General features: G+C 38.3%; 1 protein-coding gene across 2 annotated transcripts; it reads left to right on the forward strand.

Annotated features, from left to right (window-relative positions):
- Positions 1 to 832: 832 nt before the first annotated feature.
- Positions 833 to 16,445, forward strand: LOC105055079 (uncharacterized). Of its 2 annotated transcripts, XM_010936790.2 has the most exons (3): positions 833 to 1,080; positions 5,172 to 5,306; positions 12,963 to 16,445. In XM_010936790.2, the coding sequence occupies exon 3, from the start codon at positions 13,091 to 13,093 to the stop codon at positions 16,154 to 16,156; it is 3,066 nt and encodes a 1,021-aa protein (XP_010935092.1). In that variant the 5' UTR covers positions 833 to 1,080; positions 5,172 to 5,306; positions 12,963 to 13,090; the 3' UTR covers positions 16,157 to 16,445. The 2 variants fall into 2 exon arrangements, with proteins under 2 accessions (XP_010935092.1, XP_073102575.1); XM_073246474.1 differs by lacking the exon at positions 5,172 to 5,306.
- Positions 16,446 to 17,306: the final 861 nt, after the last annotated feature.

Consider the following 17,306-nt stretch of genomic DNA (forward strand, 5'->3'; position numbering starts at 1 on the left):
CAGTTGCTGTGGAGCCCAAAACGCGAAAAAATCTCCAGGTCACGATGGATCGTGAGTAAACATTCAACCTACTAGCCGAACCATGCTTACTTTCTTTCCCAACTGATAAATATGGAGGATTTTTTTCAAAATATATTTTATATATTCAGAGTCTATATATGCAATTTTCACTAAATGTTTCAAATTTAGGATCTATAATTATCAGAGATCTCTAAAATGTATAAAAGGAAAAAACAAATTTAATATTTTTTATCAAGTAATAATTAAATAGATCTTTTATACGAAATTAATATGGAACAAGAAATGAGGATGCTAGGGCAATATTTGGAGTTTTGTGTTGGGAAATAAAGAAAGCAAGCTCACTGGAGATGGAGCTTTGGTAACAGAGTTGGGCTCCCAAGTAGCTTGCAATCATCGGAAGAAAAGAAAATTAAAAAACTTGGGGGCGTGGGGGGGGGGTGTTGGAGGGGTCGGAACAAAGCTGTCCGTTTTTGGAGTCCGCTGTTCTCTTGGAACAGCGGACAGCGATTCTTGCATGAAAGAGGCGTAGTTCCCACGTTTCGTTTTATTGTTTGTTGGCGTGACATTTTCGTGTGGCGGATTGACAGGTGTCAGGAGGGTGGGCCTTTTCTCTAAAAGCGCTGGCCGCAGTCAGTTCGCCTGCGTCAGAGCTCCCTGACCGGCTGCAGCCAGTCAGAGACCGGACGGTCCGGTCATTGGACTCCGTGCCGCGAGATTGTCACGCGACGTTAGGCCGTGCTGCACGTGCTTCCGCGTGGGCCCCGCAGTTGGAATAAAGTTATTAAAACTAAGAAGGCGGAATGAAGGGAAGAAATGGTGCAGGGGAGAGGAGAAGCGAGGCGAGCGGGAGAAATCGCCCTCAGAGCCTGAGCGGGCGTTTAGAAAGCGAGGGTTTCGAGGTGGAGGAGAAGGAGAGGGACGGGCGAAGAAGGCGCGAGGGATAAAGAGAGAGGGGAGGGAGGGGGAGTGAGAGAGAGAGACAGGGCGGTGGTCAAAGGCGAAGCTCCTCCGGCAGAGGCGCTTAGGGTTTCGGCGGCGCGGCGGCGATAAGCGTCGTTGGTAACGCCCCCTCCATTCCTCCTTGTCGAATTACTTGTGGATTTCTTGTTCTTTTTGTGTGTTTGATCTCCGGATTTGGTTCGCCTGCTTTTCTTGCTTTCGCTTCTCGGAAATGTCGGAGTTTTTGTGATTTTTGTTTAATCTAAAGGTTTCGGTTTGTGCCATTGGTGGTAGGAGGAGCACGAAGGGTTGGATTTCGATCTTTCTCCCTCCGATGCGTCTATTTTTGCTCCTTTTTTTCGATTTTTTAGCTCGATTTCTTCGTGTTTTCATGGCTTCTCGTCTTAGGCGGAGGTTTTTGTTAAAAACAACTTGTTTTGCTATGTGCTGTTTGCCTTTGAATGGCTTTTTCTTGTGATCGGATGAAGTGGGGGACTATGATTCGGATTTCTTCTGCAGTTTTTTGTGGTCTCTAGAGACGTTGTTTGATGTCTGCTTTGGTCTCGTTTGCTTTGATTCTGTGGTCGATGGTTTTATCTTGATGTTGGAGTGATTGATTTTTGAATGTAGACCCAGGTTGAATTTCTTTATTTAGAATTTTTGAAGCTTTTCCACTGTTGCTGAGAGGTGTGATCTTGGTCTGATCCAAGATTGGTTTTGATTTTGTGGTAGTTAGATTTATCGTCAAATATTTGCACTATATGTTTGAATCTAGGAGCAGATTGAATTTTGACATCTTTCAAGAGTTTTAATGATGCTGTTTGATGCCTATTTGGTTTCATTGCATTTAATTCTGTTGGATGGTTTATCTTGAACTAGATTTTATAAATCTAGGAGCAGATTGAATTTTAATATCTCTGGGTATTTTATCTTCCCTTAATTGTTCCATTTATTGTCAATCATCTCCCGAAGATGAGGCCAAGGAACCTACCCTGACACATGTCTTGAAATCCCAGTTCTGGTTCCAGAATATCTGTCGTGATGCATATTGTCTGGGCAATGTTCGATATTCAGTCATTGCTAATTTGTCGGAATGCTGATTTGTGAAATTTCTAATTTTGGGGATGTCAAATGATTTAATGTGTCAATAGTGAATGTAGTCTTTAAGAATGATTAGAATTTTGCTGTATATTTGGTTATTGATGTCTTTGTAATGGCAATGTGCCTAAGTTGATCTTGATCATTTGGTGGCATTGTATCTTGGTATGCTTATTGATCAATGGTTGCTATTGAAATATCTAAGTTTTTTGGCTAGTAGCAAAGACGGTATGATCCCTTATTTTGCTAGGTGCAACTTATCATTGCTTGGTCATTGATAGTGCCTTTGATTGAGTAGGTTGAGCTGACTATTAATTGTTCAGTTTGGGTTGCACTATGATCATTATGTCATGTACATGTTAGGTCTCTTAACCTCTCTCTCTCTCTCTCTCTCTCTCTCTCTCTCTCTCTCTCTCTCTCTCTCTCTCTCTTCACTGACTTCTGTTTTTTTTTTTTTATTAATCATAGTATACTGCATCAAAATGTATGCTCAAGTGTTTTTGGATATAGTTTTCATAATGCTGATGCTCATTATTGTTTAGGCTTGCTTATTTCCTGTTACTAAACTCAATTTGTATAAATTTCAATGCCGATGGTGCTGCTTTTTCATTTTCACACCTCACAATTCTCTTGTAATAAAGATTAAACCTGAGGACTCTAGGTGCATAACTTGGCTCTTTATTATTGGTGCAAATAATTTCAACGAGTTACTTAACCTCAGCTGTCACATATCTCATGGTTCACGCCGTATTGGAAATCATGTGCAGAGCATGGGCAGTCCCTTTCTTGGGTTATTTGTCTAGCCTCTTTCACCTCCACACCTCCCGTCTTCTTTTTTGTAGGAACATAACTAAAATATGAGGCTAAAAGAGCTGGCCCTTTTTTTGGACTATAAAGATAAAACTAAAAGTTTGTTAGCTAGTTTGATCATTTTGTAACTAATTTTAGCAGATAATATGCTGGTCAGAACTGAAGTTGAACTTCGTGGTCTTTGTTAACAATGATGATTGCATTGAGGTAAAGCTTAGAATTTCTTGTTCTGTCTTTAGGTTTTTTGTTTTTTTTTTTCCCTCAAGAATACTGAAAATTAAAGGACATATCCTGAAAAGGTAAACTTGCTGTTTTCCTATTTAAGAAGACTGAATTATAGTCTGACACTTGATTATATTGAAGCTTGTGGTGACTGTGGATATAGTCTGAGTGAGTGGAAAAGTGAGTTGAACAATGATTCCAATAGGTAAAAGATATCCTCATGTTTTGCTATATTTTATATTTGGTTACTTTCAATTGCCAATATATTATTGGGGTCTGGATTTTATTGTAGAAGATGGAATATTGATAAATTGATGCTTCCAGTGAAGAAACAATAGCAACACTGAATCTAAACACAATCTGCAATCTAATATTACACCTGAATTTAGAGGCCCTGGTGAGGTTTCTGTTATCTAGTGCTAATGATGTTCATGTTATCTTATGCCAATAAAGGACAATGAACACTGAAATGAGAAACTATTTTTACTTTTCTATAAAGTATAAGAAAAGGATGCTTATGTGAAATGGATACATTTAAATTCATGGCTACAAGATAGGCAGGTTAGTGACATATGACCACCGAAGACCACAATGAGTAGCAGACAGCTAAAAAGGCAACAAAGGACTGCTAAAGAATTGCCTGTAGTGTTTATGACGCTATAATTCTATGGAATGTTATTTACCATGTTTGGCAAGCATTCTGTAGTATGGAAAAACTTCAAGTTAGATGGGAGCAATTATAAGCAGTTATTCTTAAAGACTGTACTGTAATATATGTTTTATGAACATGCTAAGTCAAAGACATTGTTCTTCTTGAGCAAGTTGTGGGGGTAAAAAGCTAGGTGGTTGTTTTGTTCAGTTTTTCTTGTTCCTTTGTTGGAGAGGCATTCTTCCATTTCTTGTGAAGCTATAGTTTATGTGAAGTTGCATTGGTTATTGAGAATGGTGGGTATGCATATAATGAAATATTCTCATCCTTTGCATGCTTATATAATTGAAAAGCGGGGTTATTGATGACATAGTTTAGCATCACATGTATTGATAGTTAATTATGATGGAATGCCTTATCCCAGCCTTGTTCAAATAAGACTTCTAGCTAGAGCAAGCCACTTGTGACTTTGCATGGATGACATTTAGAGGTGCAGGATGGGCACAAAACACTTCTTTTTAGGATGGAAGGACATGGTTAGATTGTAAGTAGGGTGGCAGCATGTATATCTAAAGTAGTAGTTCTCATATTGGAAGTTGATGTTATATAATGATAACTTGGTCTGTGCTGTATTTTTGCCCTCATGAATGTAGTTCTGCTTGGGAACAAATACTACAATTAGGGAAGTCACGTGTACTTGCAAGTCATATATGCTCACCCCATATGTTGGAGTAAAATTATCTTCAGCATTCTAAATATTGGATGGAGTTTGCAATACACTGACTACAAAGTACTGCTTTGTGGTGTATGCGGTGGCAAAATTGGCTTATTTTCATTGTTTTTATCTGTTCACTAGCATCTGATTCTGAGGTTAGGTCATAATTGCACCACTATTTTGAGTGAGAATTTGGTTTGTGACCAAGTATCGTTAGATTTTGTCATTGATCTCAATGTAACACATTTTTATGCTACAGTATTTTGACATATGTTTAGGGTCGTGTTGTCTTTGTAACTACTTGGCTTGTACATCTCTCATGGAGGGCTACTACATCTATATGCCTATGTAAACAAGACCAACCTATGCTCCAGATAAGGCACATGATACCCTGTTGGCATTTAAATTTCTTTACCACTTGCCCAAAAAAAGGGATGGGAGAGAGAGAATGCGTAGGTGGTTTTTATCTGCACACATGCAGATTTAGCACCACATATCTTCCAGAGAGCTTTTCTGCATGTGCTAATGATAATCTTTTTGTTTGAGAAAGGGAATAAGGGTTAAGGAAAGTGCATAATTCTTTTTGTTGTGCTTGGATTACCTTCTTGGTATTACCAAGGTCCTGCTTCTGTTGAAAGACATAGTGTCCATTAATTGTTCATATTTAAGTAAGCATGTTTGTACACATTTAATCTGATGCTTTAATTTAATATCCAGGGTCATACTTTTTATTCTTTCAGTCACACCTGGGGGTGATCTGGTGCTGCACAACTGTTGTTATTTAATGACAGGAGAATGGCATTAGTATGAATTCCACACAATTTGCAGAAGAAAAACCATACTAACTATCAGGTTTTTGCTCTATTGTCCTTACATCATTTTTTTTTTTGATAATATTGGAAAGCAAATATTTAATCCAAACTTGAGTTCACTTAAAGGTTTAGGATGAAGTAAATTTAAGAAGAAAAAGAAATGTTATATAGTTGTGCTTTTACATCTACCATATTTTGCTCTTGCCTCAATATCACCTTTTTTCTCATATCTTTTGATATTCTAAACTCTGCAACATGTACACATGCACGCACACATAGATTCATTAAATTTGAGCTGTTTAAAATATATTACAGATTGAAATATAAAACTATCTTTTTTATTTTTATTTTTTGTTTCTTAAAGATGTTGCCATTCATTTAATCTGGAAGTGGATATTGTTGATATTCCAATTTTAGCTGCTCATGGTAACTCACTATTTTTGCATGTCAGTTTTTGGCTAGCTGATCTGCTGTCCCTTACATGCATTATTTACTTTGCTGCCTATCTTTTGCCATCTTCCTAACATGTTTACCAAGAAACTCTATCAGGCCATTTTGTTGGTATATTTTATGGAAATAGATTTAAAGGGGCTTAAAGAAAGCTCTGTCTTTCTTTCTCTTTTTTTTTTTTTTGAAAAACTCTTGCTGGTTTTTGTACACCTTGTTCTTTGAACTGCTGGTTCATAAACCTGCAAAATGAGTTTTTGGAATAAAAAAATGGCTTACCCTGCTTGTCATGCAACCTGCTTTTCTTCTGAAAGGTAGATTTTTTTTTAAAAAGGGACATACCTCAAAGATAAGCTAACAGCTACTATATCGCTAGCAACTTTCTCAACAGTATCAATGCTACCTGGGCGCTTGCATCACCTTAGAGAATTCAAGTTGCATACATGTTCTCAAGTCAGATATTGCACTGTAATAACCTTGAAAATAAGCTTCATTACTTTTAGAGCTTGTACGAGGAAGTTCATGTTTCTCATATTCTTTCGTTAATTGTGGAGTTTGAATGAGGAACCTATATTTATGTGCCTTTACAAATAATATCTTCTAATATTTTCTACTATAAATATCTTTTTAAAAACATTATACATAGATACATATCAAATTTTTAGCTGTATATCCTTGTTTATCCTTTTTTTTGGCCAAGTTGGATTCTTGTTACATGACTGAATCTTGCTCTCCCATATCTATGCAAAAAATTGGTAACTTCACAGTAGGTAGTATAAACGGTAGTTGTTGTCTTGTAGATAAGGGTGCCTATTTGTTTCCTAGCAAGGTTCCAAAAAACTATAACCAGGATCTAGTACTCAAGTTGACATCAATGCTGATCTTTTAGTACATCTATTAGCTAAGTATATGGGAATTTTCTTTTTACTTTCTTGTAGAACTTTATCAAGTTATAGCATGTCTGCAACTTACATGTTAACCCGACATGTTATCTGGAATCCAAGTTATAATGTCGAGATGTGATGGGAGCTATTATTCTTTGCTCATAATTGGAAATTTTGTATAAGGTGTGATTGATCAATGAATTGGGCACTTTGAACACCCCCCCCCCACCCCAAAACACAACCAAAAAAAAATTTTGAACTTGCCCCATCCATTCTTTCACTTAAAATGTTGATCCACATGTTTAGATTTCTCTTTATCAAATAATAAACTAAAGATAGTAGCTCCTTTCCAAAGAAAAGTGGAAAGGGTGTTATTAAATTGCTCATGAGTCATGAGTTTGGATTATTGATACTAAATCATCAAAATTAGAGATGAATTACTCCCTTTATCGAAGAAAAATGGATAATTAGATGTAAAAGAGGAAATTGGCTGGTTAGACTCTGTTTGCATAGTTTTAATGGTCTCTTGTACTTCTCCATTTTTTACAAAAAATTTGTGAGTCATTGTATGAAGTTTCATTTCAAGTTTGTTTGAAAGGTTTGCTCCATCTCCTAGAATCCTGCTTTTGAGATATTATCTTATGATTTTTTTTCTTTAATAACCAATCATATATTTTTTGAATATTAAGAGAACTTTATTTGCTTTCATCAAATCATCAAAATTCAAGTTCTCAACCAATCATGTCCTGGAAATTGTCTCATACGTCAGCAGCATGCTTTTCTGACTTTTAGTTAATTTTTTAGGTGTATTGACACAACTAAGTCTTTTCCAGTGTGAAACTTCACAAAGACACTAATAACTTTATTGTTGTCTTATATGTCAAGAAATGCTGTCTAAAATGGGGGCCTTTTTAGGGAAAAGGCATACAACAAGAGGGGAAAACTAGCTAAACTCCAATTTGAAAAAATAGGTAACTTTAGCTTAATTATATACCATCAAAATCACTATTGTGGCTTGCACATCTACCTCTAGAGTCATCACCAATACCATCATCACCACCAAATTGACATCACCATTAGTATCATCATGGCTATCTTTGTTATTGCCATGTCGCAATGGTCGTTGCCACTAACATCACCACTAATATCATTGTGGCTACCTTTTTCCTTGCTGTGTTACCATGGTTGTTGTTACTATTACGATTATCAAGGATTTAAGTCCTAACAGGATGTTTCGCAAGACATCGGCATGGGGTACCATCCTATCTGTTAGGATAGGACCGTCTTACCATCATCCCAGAGTTCCGAGCGTGTCTTGAGACATCTTCTATTCCAAGTGTCTAGATGGGGCAGGTCATACTATTTCATGGAAAAACAGGATTGTCTTGTGTCATAGGATTTAAAGCCTTGATCATTATGACCTTTGTATATGTTAGGAGTCATGCCCCACCACCATTAGTTTTGCTACTGCATCTATCATTGCTATCATTGTTCCAGCCATCACTTTTTATCATTTTAGTATTCGTGTTGATATTATTGTTGCCACAATTATTGCTTTTTTTATTGAGCACCATTATTACCAATACTGTCTCCATTCTTTTCTTAGGCTGTTATTATGACTGTTGCTGACCAAACAATAACAGCTTTCTCACCTCATTTTGTTTATTTTCTTTCATATTTTTCCTCCCTTTCTCCCTAACCAAAAATACCTTTGAGTTGAACTTTCTATTAGGCTATAACCTCCTTAGCTGTGATATTTTGAAGTAATATTCCTGTTTTCACTAGTCTTCATTTTTTCTGAAACCCAGACTGTTGATCGAACCAGAAAACTGACCGGGTCATGGGTCACTGGCTCAACCATTGGGTCGATTGGAATCAAACCATGGCATCATAATGATTTAATAAATATAATGGTCATTAATAATATGTTTTTGAAAAAAATAGATTAAAATAATAATCATACACAGAAAATAGCAAAAAAAAATATCCATGTTTTTTTTTCAACTAGCACTTCCTATTATCACTATTAACTTAATTTTTTAATCTCGGTTTATTCATAATGTTAACTATGCTTGAGGTCAAGTTTTTCTAGAAAACCATATTAATGAAGCTTAATCTATATGCAAGATAATTGTGAATCAAATATGGAAGACATCTAATAAGATTATGAAATTTCCATGAGCACAGAACCCTAACTGAATTAATTTAAGTGAAATAGATTCTGATTCATTTACATTAAATTGCTTTTCTTCTCCATAGATTAAAAATTGGGGGACTTATCCATAGTAAACAAACTTGATTAGTGTCACTGATTCATTGATTTAACTAAAGATGAGAAGGGGGAAGCGAGGAAATGAAAGTTACTGTATAGAGAATACAGTCTGAGATAGTGGGAGAGAGAGGGAATGAGAGACAGATTGTGTGCATGCATGTGTGTGTGTGTGTGCGTGAGAGAGAGAGAGAGAGAGAGAGAGAGAGAGAGAGAGAGAGGCTGTTATTTTTAAACTTCGAAAAGCTTTTATCTTGATATGTTATATCCACTTTTAAAGAGAATTAAAGCTCTGATTAACTTTTTTTTTTTTTTTTGGGGGTGGGGGGGTTCATGTTGAAAATTTTATCTAGGGAGTGGATAAGCAAAGGGATTGCTTCAGGATGAACCCAAGGCGTGAGGACTTTCTGTCCAAAGATTGGTGGTGCATGTGACTGTGCAACATTGACCACCGGCCTTCCTCTCTCATGCAATTGGGCTCCCATGTGGTGTGGACTGAGCAGACAGCCTCTAATATATGGGGGAGGCAGATGGTGAATTGCACATGCTAGCATGCATGACCACTTGTTAAACAGCATTGGTACAAAGAATGAGAATTGATTATAATTGTATTGAGGTTATAGTTTAACGTAGAATCGATAATGGGAAAACTTAAACCTAGGTATTATGTGGTTTGAAGTGAATTACTGTCATGTTGTCTTTTAGTGTTAAGGTTGGAATTTTCTTCAAAGTGAAATAGCAATGTTGATTTTGAAGGGAAAGAAGTAAAAGATGACTGGGATAGGGTCTTAAAGATTCAATATAAGGGCATAAAAGGAAACTTTGATGCAGAAACTAACTAAAGCAATGGACCAAAGTATAAAGGAAGATAATGAATGGATGGCTTTAGGTGGTCTCACATCAACAGGAAACCTAGGCCTCATTCCTAGGGTTTGAAGTACATCTCTGTTGGCATAACACCTTTGGACAGAAGAAGGCATTCTTTAATCTTTCATTTTCTCGCAACCACTAACTACTAAAAGATTGAATGCAAAGAGCTATTTATAATCTTATAAGGCGATTGTTTACATAAAGAAAAATAACAAAAAAAATTACCAAATAAAAGCTATTTCGGGCTCCTTGTTACTTAAGGTGATTGGTCACTATAATTTATTTTCTTAGGCTGTTGGCTGCTTCTGGACCCAGTAGTTGCTGATCATTTTTATTTTTCCCGATTTTCTTCTCACGGACATAACAAGCCCTCTGTAAGCCCCACATCCAGCAGGAGTCTTTCTTTCCTTCTATGCTGGTTGACACCCCTTTTTTCTCTTTATCTTTGGCCTGTTTGATGTACAGCTCTCTTGTTGATTTGTTTTTCACTGCTGACAATCCGGATCTTTTGATTCTTTTGCCAAGACTCCTCCCATGTCTTTTCTTATCAAAACAAAGGAAAATACTTTTGAGAGACTTATTAGTGCACATGAAAAATCCTGAGGCCTACTATGCAGGCTTGGCAACTGTTCATACAATCAACCTGTTCAGTGCAACATTTTCCATAACTTACATCAATCCCCTCATGCCACATGGCAGGAGGAACTTTTGATGTGTACAAAATGGGTGTCCCTACATTACTCCAAAGCAAATGCTTCTTTGACCATATGAGTGAGAACCTTGCCACCTTGTGGCACATGTGGGACCCAAATAAAGATGGTCCACTTCTGGAAGCCTTTCTTCTATCAGGTATGTGAGGTTTATTATGTTATTGATTGCTCCTTTTCAAAATGCCTCCTAGGCATACCAGGAAACTCTCAAGTAGCCATTCATGACAATCAAGGAAATTGATCTTCTTTCCTTCTATTCCCACATTGGCAACTGTCTTGAAGGACCTAATATACTATAAGGACAGAACTATGATTTGTCATATATTTTAAGTTAACCATGATGAATCCAACATAACTGCATAAATGCATGAATATTTTTAGGGCAATCATGCTTATCTCTGCTTAAGTAAAATCTTCGCCTGAATTGTTAAAAGTTGTACTGTCGCAGTCGTTCAAATAAGACAGTTAAATGTGGGTCAAGAGTTTAATGATTAGTGTTAATGAAATATGCTTCCTTATCAGTGTCTTAAAAGGTGGCTGCAATATAGCAGTGGTCAAGGGACCATATAGTGCGATAGGTATGCATGCCACATATGGACTCATATATTGGTTACTATTTTTAAATTTTTAAGACAAATAAAATCCAATGAACATAATAAAAACAATAATGATGAGTAACATTTTCTTGGATAAATAATAACAACATTAATAACTATAACAACCCAAAGTTAATGCACACTACTAAGTATTTAATACCTCATAGTTGTAACATATGTAACATATTTAAAATATTAATACCCATATCGGGCTTGCTGCAACCCAGATTTAGCCTAAGCATCGATTTGAACCAACTCCATCTGTGCAGACCCATATAAGGGTAGGATGCATGTAGAATGCTAAGCTGGCCGTGTATCTAGTCACATAATGCTAGGCTGTTTGCATTTGCAGCCGCATAGTGCTAAGTAGACTACCTTTTGAACCTCAGATGTGGTTTGATCGCTTATACTGACAGCATATGGGTAATGTGGTGCAGTTAGGGAGCATATCCACATGTGCAGCCATAATGCAGCCTTATGCTCCATATTTTAATCACCTTATATCCACTTTTACCCATTCCTTACAAATATTACCAGTTCGGGTCATTATATTCATCTAGATAAAGCTTATTATCTGTTGCATAAGCAATGCTTATCTAATGAAACACTTGTGTGAACCCTGGGACTTGGACTTAAGGAATATAGAATAAGGAAATTGGGTGCTGGAGATTCTATGGTCAGGATGAAGGATGATGTAGCTGGTTTTGCAAACTTTTACCATCCAATGTTTTCATACAGACACATTCCTACACCCACAGAATACTTGTAATTCAGGCACCTTTTTAACAACTGGATGTGGATTCACTCAGTACTAAGTTATGATTGTTTGATTTTCTTCCCTCTTCCTCGTTTTCAGTGTCATTCGATTGTTTTCCTGACATATCAGCTAATCGGCTTAAGTTTTTGTCCTTTGTGATGACCCATTTGTGGTTGTTTGCCTTCAGTCGCTCATGGCTGAGTCCTGCTTCCACCACATTTAACCACCCTCACCCATTTTGTTTTCATTGGCTGTGAGTGTGGTGTAGATGTAGAGAGTGAATGTGGGTGGTGTGGGATAGCTTTTGCAAACTACGAGTGGAGGCAACAATGCCATGGATATTTTGATGTGACAAGTGGCGGATAGTGATGTTGATAATCATGTACAAGAACCAGGTGGAGTGGGGTTAAGGGTGACATTTTTCATGATGCGGCACTCGTCCTGTAGTCTGGTAATAAGAGGTTGGAAACTATGGTGCAAACTACAGAGCCTAAGACAAATCCCACCAAGGCCCGATTCCAGCCCAAAAATCAAGGCCCGAAGTGGCCTTTGTTCAAGTCATATTTTCCACTCCATGTTACCCATATAAGAGTCCCATCTCGTTCTGTTTCCAATTTGATTAGCCTGAAGTTTGGGTGGTGCTTATTTCATAGATTTGTTTTTTATTTTGTAAGTTAGAATATTTAGGAATCTTATTATTAATAAACTTGCTTTGCAGGCATGCAATTTGAGTCCCTTAAGGACTCTAAGAAAGATAGACTGGGCAATTAATAAATCTGGTGTAATCATGAGTTGTGTATATGCTACTTTGAAGTATTTATAAGAAGAAATAAGGGGCATAACCTTTTTTCTAAACATGCTTTTGGGCACTGGTTGATTGCATGGAAAATTCTTTCTGCCCACTTGGTGCTTCCATAGCAACTCATGATTCAAGCAGAACCCCCATGTCTTACTATAGATTGATGTGCATCACACCAATCCCTTGCTGCTGTGGCAGGAGGATCTTCTTGAGCCATATGATTCTTTTTCCCTTACTCATTGCATCCTGTGACCTTACTGTTGATGTACTTTCTGTTGATTTCTTTGAAAATGTAAATGGCTTATGGGTTATTATCTTGTTTTATATGACTATTCAACTAATCAAGCTATGATATATGTTGCAGAGAAGGAACTACATGAGCTTGACCACAAATTCTTGTGCTCATTTTGCAACTAGACAATGGGAATATCAGCATGTTGCAAAGACTGCATGATTGAATCTTCCAGCTATTTATCTGTTTCTTGAGCCAAAATGACACTTGAAGATTTTTTCACTCTTACTGAGATGAAGGATGGGCTTTCAAATCTTGCTAGAGTTGAAGAGCTAATTTCTATGCTTCAAAAGCTAAAAGATTGCATTATAAATAATGCTGGTGATGCAGCAAGACAATGGTCAACTGTTGTAGGCACCTTAGCGGCCACAGGAAGCAAGGGATGTCTTGATCACTTTGTTCAGTTAAATGGACTTTGTTTTCTAAATCAGTGGCTTCAGGAGGCTCAGAAGTGCAGTATCAATGCCAATGACGGTGTTGTGGAAGAATTGATAATTAAACTATTAGCATTGCTTGAAAAGCTTCCAATCAACAGTGAAAAGTCAAATTCTTCTGGGGTTGGAATTACTGTTGAACGGCTCCTTAGTCACGATAACCTTCTAATCAAGGAAAGGGCAAAAATTCTGTATAATAAGTGGAAACATGCAGAAAATGCTGAGGGGAGTTGCAGTGATTCTGAGAAAGGTGAAAACAGTCATATTGAACAACCTAAACCTTCAGATAATGCACAGATTATTGAAGACGGCACATCCTCTGTATATCCTGTCTTTGGTATTTCTGCATCCAAAGGAGGAGCTGATGATGGGAGTTGTAAAGTAGAATCAGGAGGGACTGAATCCCACCAATCAGATGTTACCAGATGCTCAGACAGTTTACAGAAACCTGATTCCATTATCAGTGAGAGAACTTGTGTTCAAAATCAAACTGAGACTGCAACCTCTTCAACCTCTGCTGATGCAAATGTTACTTTAGGAGATGCCAATTCATCGGGATCATCGCTCATTTCAAACTCTTGTCAGGAGACATTATCTGTTACGGAAGAGTCTTCTGTTTGCCCTGCTGCAGGATTGCCTTCCTCTGGCACATGCAGTTCACAATTTGCTAGGGGAGAAGATGATCAACCCAATGTGTCAGTGTCGAAGGATGCTTCTGATGCTGATTGTGTTAAAGAGATGAAGGTGAATACAGTGGAAGAGAACCTATCTGAATCTGCTCAGATAGAAATATGCAATGTTCCACCATCTTCCAGTTTATCTGCTTCCGCATCTGAAGAGATTGCTGCAACAGAACCCACTGTATTGTGCAATTTAGATTCTCATAAGAATGAAGCTCATCCATTGGAGACTGGGGGACCGGAGCCAGAGATTGGGGGTGGTGACTGCAGGGTGCCAAATTGTTTGGGCAAACAGGTTGCACATGTCGCAAAGAATTTTCAAGATCTATATAGTCAATCATGCATGATTGGAAAGCTAGATGGTTCTGTTAATTCTCAACAGAGGGAGGAAGATGTCGAAAATGATGGTGGCATTAAAAATCTTGGCAGCGAGGTTGATTTAAAGCTAAGCAAAGGTGTGGTGATTCCCTGTCATTCTTCCAAAGAAAAGGAGACGAAAGCAAGTGGGGTGCTCAACCAAAAGTCAGATTTGGGTCTTGAGTATGAGATTGATGCATTAGAAGTTGCAAGGCAAGTGGCTATACAAGTGGAACGGGAAGTTGTTGACTATAGAGAACCTTTTAGCAGCTCTCCTGAGGTCAATTCTGGAGAGATGACTGGTGCCTATAGCCCTGATGTTGAAGAAGGAAAGCAGGATCAATCAGTGATTGGTGAAGTGAATGGAAATAAATCACCAGCTCATGAAAAAGATCACTCTGGTAATGCCTCTTCTCTGAAGGAAGATGGTTCAGGAATCACAGAGAATATTAGCACTGATCCTGAAAAACCTGAGCAAGGTTTAGAGTCAAGTAAGTTGAATTTCTCTGTTCAAGAACCACTTGGCAAGTCTGGTGGGAATAGATGTATCTTTGATCTGAATGCAAATATTTCTGCTGGGGAATCTGATTGCTTAGTGAGGCCCATCCATGGGGTGCCAGTCAATGTGTCTGCACCCATAGCTGTTGTTGCTGCTCCAAAAGGGTCTCCAGGATTGCCAGTTACCCCTCTCCACTTTGGAGGTGAACTGGGATGGAAGGGCTCTGCTGCCACAAGTGCTTTTCGACCAGCATCCCCTCGAAGAACTCCAGATGGTGAAAAGATGCATTTGAGCCCTAAACAGAAACCAAGCTTCCTTGGGATTGATCTGAATGTGGCTGAAAGCGAGGATGATGTTGCTAATGAACCATTATCTGTGAAACAATTACCTGCTTCCTCTGGCTTGCCTTCTGGGGATTCTTCTATTGAAGTCAGTTCAAGACGAGCAGAAAGGCTGATGTTGGATCTTAACCGCCTTGGGGATGAGGATGCACCGACCGATTTATCCTCGAATTGGAAGATCCATCCCCAGATTGGGGATCAAAGCTTGTCTTCTCCATCATCATCATCTTCAAGACAGAATTCCATGAGAGACTTTGACTTGAATGATCACCCATTTTTCGTTGATGCTGGTGGTTCACATAACTTTGATAAACCATCTTGCGAGGCCCGTGGCACATCTGGAGGATCAAAACTAAAAGAACCTGTTATCACAATCATGGGTGCAAGAGTTCCTGTTGAAAGGAAGGATCGTGCCAACCAAGTTCAGCATGCCTTTCTTGGGGCCGGACTGAATATGAAGTCTGGGGTAGCTGCTAGAGCGGTGCTGCCTTACTCCCACCTGCCCCCACCTGCTTATGGGTATACTGGACTTGGGACAGGGCCTACCATGTCTATTCCTCCAGCATACTATGTACCTGGGAACATTCCTTACATGGTGGATTCTAAAGGAGTTCCTGTAACACGTTTTTTGGACCCAGGACTGAATGGTGCACCATCCGCAAGGCCGCCTTTTCTTATGAGTGTAACGAATGCACCTGCAAGTTCAAATTCGTATGGGGTTTTCCGACCTGGTCTGGATTTGAATTCTGGGATGGTGTCAGTGGAGGGTGGGGGCAGGGAAGGTGGAAGTTTTAAGCAATTCATTTGGCAAGGGCAGAATGGTTTGATGGAAGAACAAATGAGGACTTCGTCACAGCCTTCCAGTTCAGGGATGATACCGAAACGGAAGCAGCCAGACTCTGGGTGGGAGCCGTCTCATGCTTATGGTCACAAACAGGTGACATCATGGCAATAGCCTTTTTTCCCTCTTAAATTTTCATCTCTAGGCAGCTTGGTCATAGGACGTGCCTTCATTGGTCCTTGAAGGTGGTGGGCCAATTCAACCATGTGAGAAAGATAAAAAAAATAATAATAATGCTGGTTATAGATATTTGATGGAATTTAAAAATGTAGGTTTAATTGTTTACATGCCTGTTCTTTGTTGTTGATTGATTATAGAGGCAATTTCAGCTGGTGGAAGCTGAATTCATGTATATCTTATAAATATTCTAACATAGTGAAGGGAGTTGTTGACTTTTTTGGAATTTGGTTATCATGGGTGTATATGATAGTAAATTTTTTTTTTTGCCATCTCGAGTCCTGCTTAGTCTTTCACTTTTCATCAAGTGACTGAATCAATTATTGAAAGTATTCTTGCAAGAGCTTTCCGAGGTGGTTGAAGATTTGAATTGAAAGACTACTATTTCGTGCATTCCTGATCCATCTGATGTACTTATTTTTTGGGGGACTGGGCTTGGTCCGGCTTTGGATTCATTGATGTACATGTAAGTGCCAATTATTTACTTGCCAAAGTTTCTTTTAGATTGCGAGAACTGTTTGCGTTGGGATTGTCAATTAATCTGGTTGCTCGTGTACTTAAAGCAATGGTGCCAGGGCACCATCACTTTCATGGGGTTAAGTTATCCCTCTGGTACAGTATTATGGACTAGATATCCTCTTCACCATCCAAACTGTAAACCCTAGCCTTGGGAAGGCTTTTATTTATTTGATTATTTATTTATTAATGCTGAGAGCTTAATTACGGTTGTAAGATACCTCAGTACGAGGGGAAAGAAAAATAATGCTAAAATTTAAAACTTTGAACATGCACGTTAAGGATTTGGTTAATTTGTGCAGGACCAAATATGTTTGTATTTTTCATTAGAATGAAAATGGCCGAAGGTCTTTCCATCAAAAAAAAAAAAAAAGGCCGAAGGTCTGCCTATAAGCTGCAAATACGCCTACAGCATTGGCCTAGGGACTGCCTGCGTTGTACGGAGTGAGGATTTTCTGTGGAATGGGTGGGTTTTCTATGTGGTAGATGGGCTAAGTAAACCATGTAGAACAAGACTATCATTGGAAAATTGTGGCTTACTACCCAGCTGCCCCGCTAGGCTGTTGTTTAT

Source organism: Elaeis guineensis, chromosome 12, assembly GCF_000442705.2.
Source record: "Elaeis guineensis isolate ETL-2024a chromosome 12, EG11, whole genome shotgun sequence".
Taxonomy (NCBI): Eukaryota; Viridiplantae; Streptophyta; class Magnoliopsida; order Arecales; family Arecaceae; genus Elaeis; species Elaeis guineensis.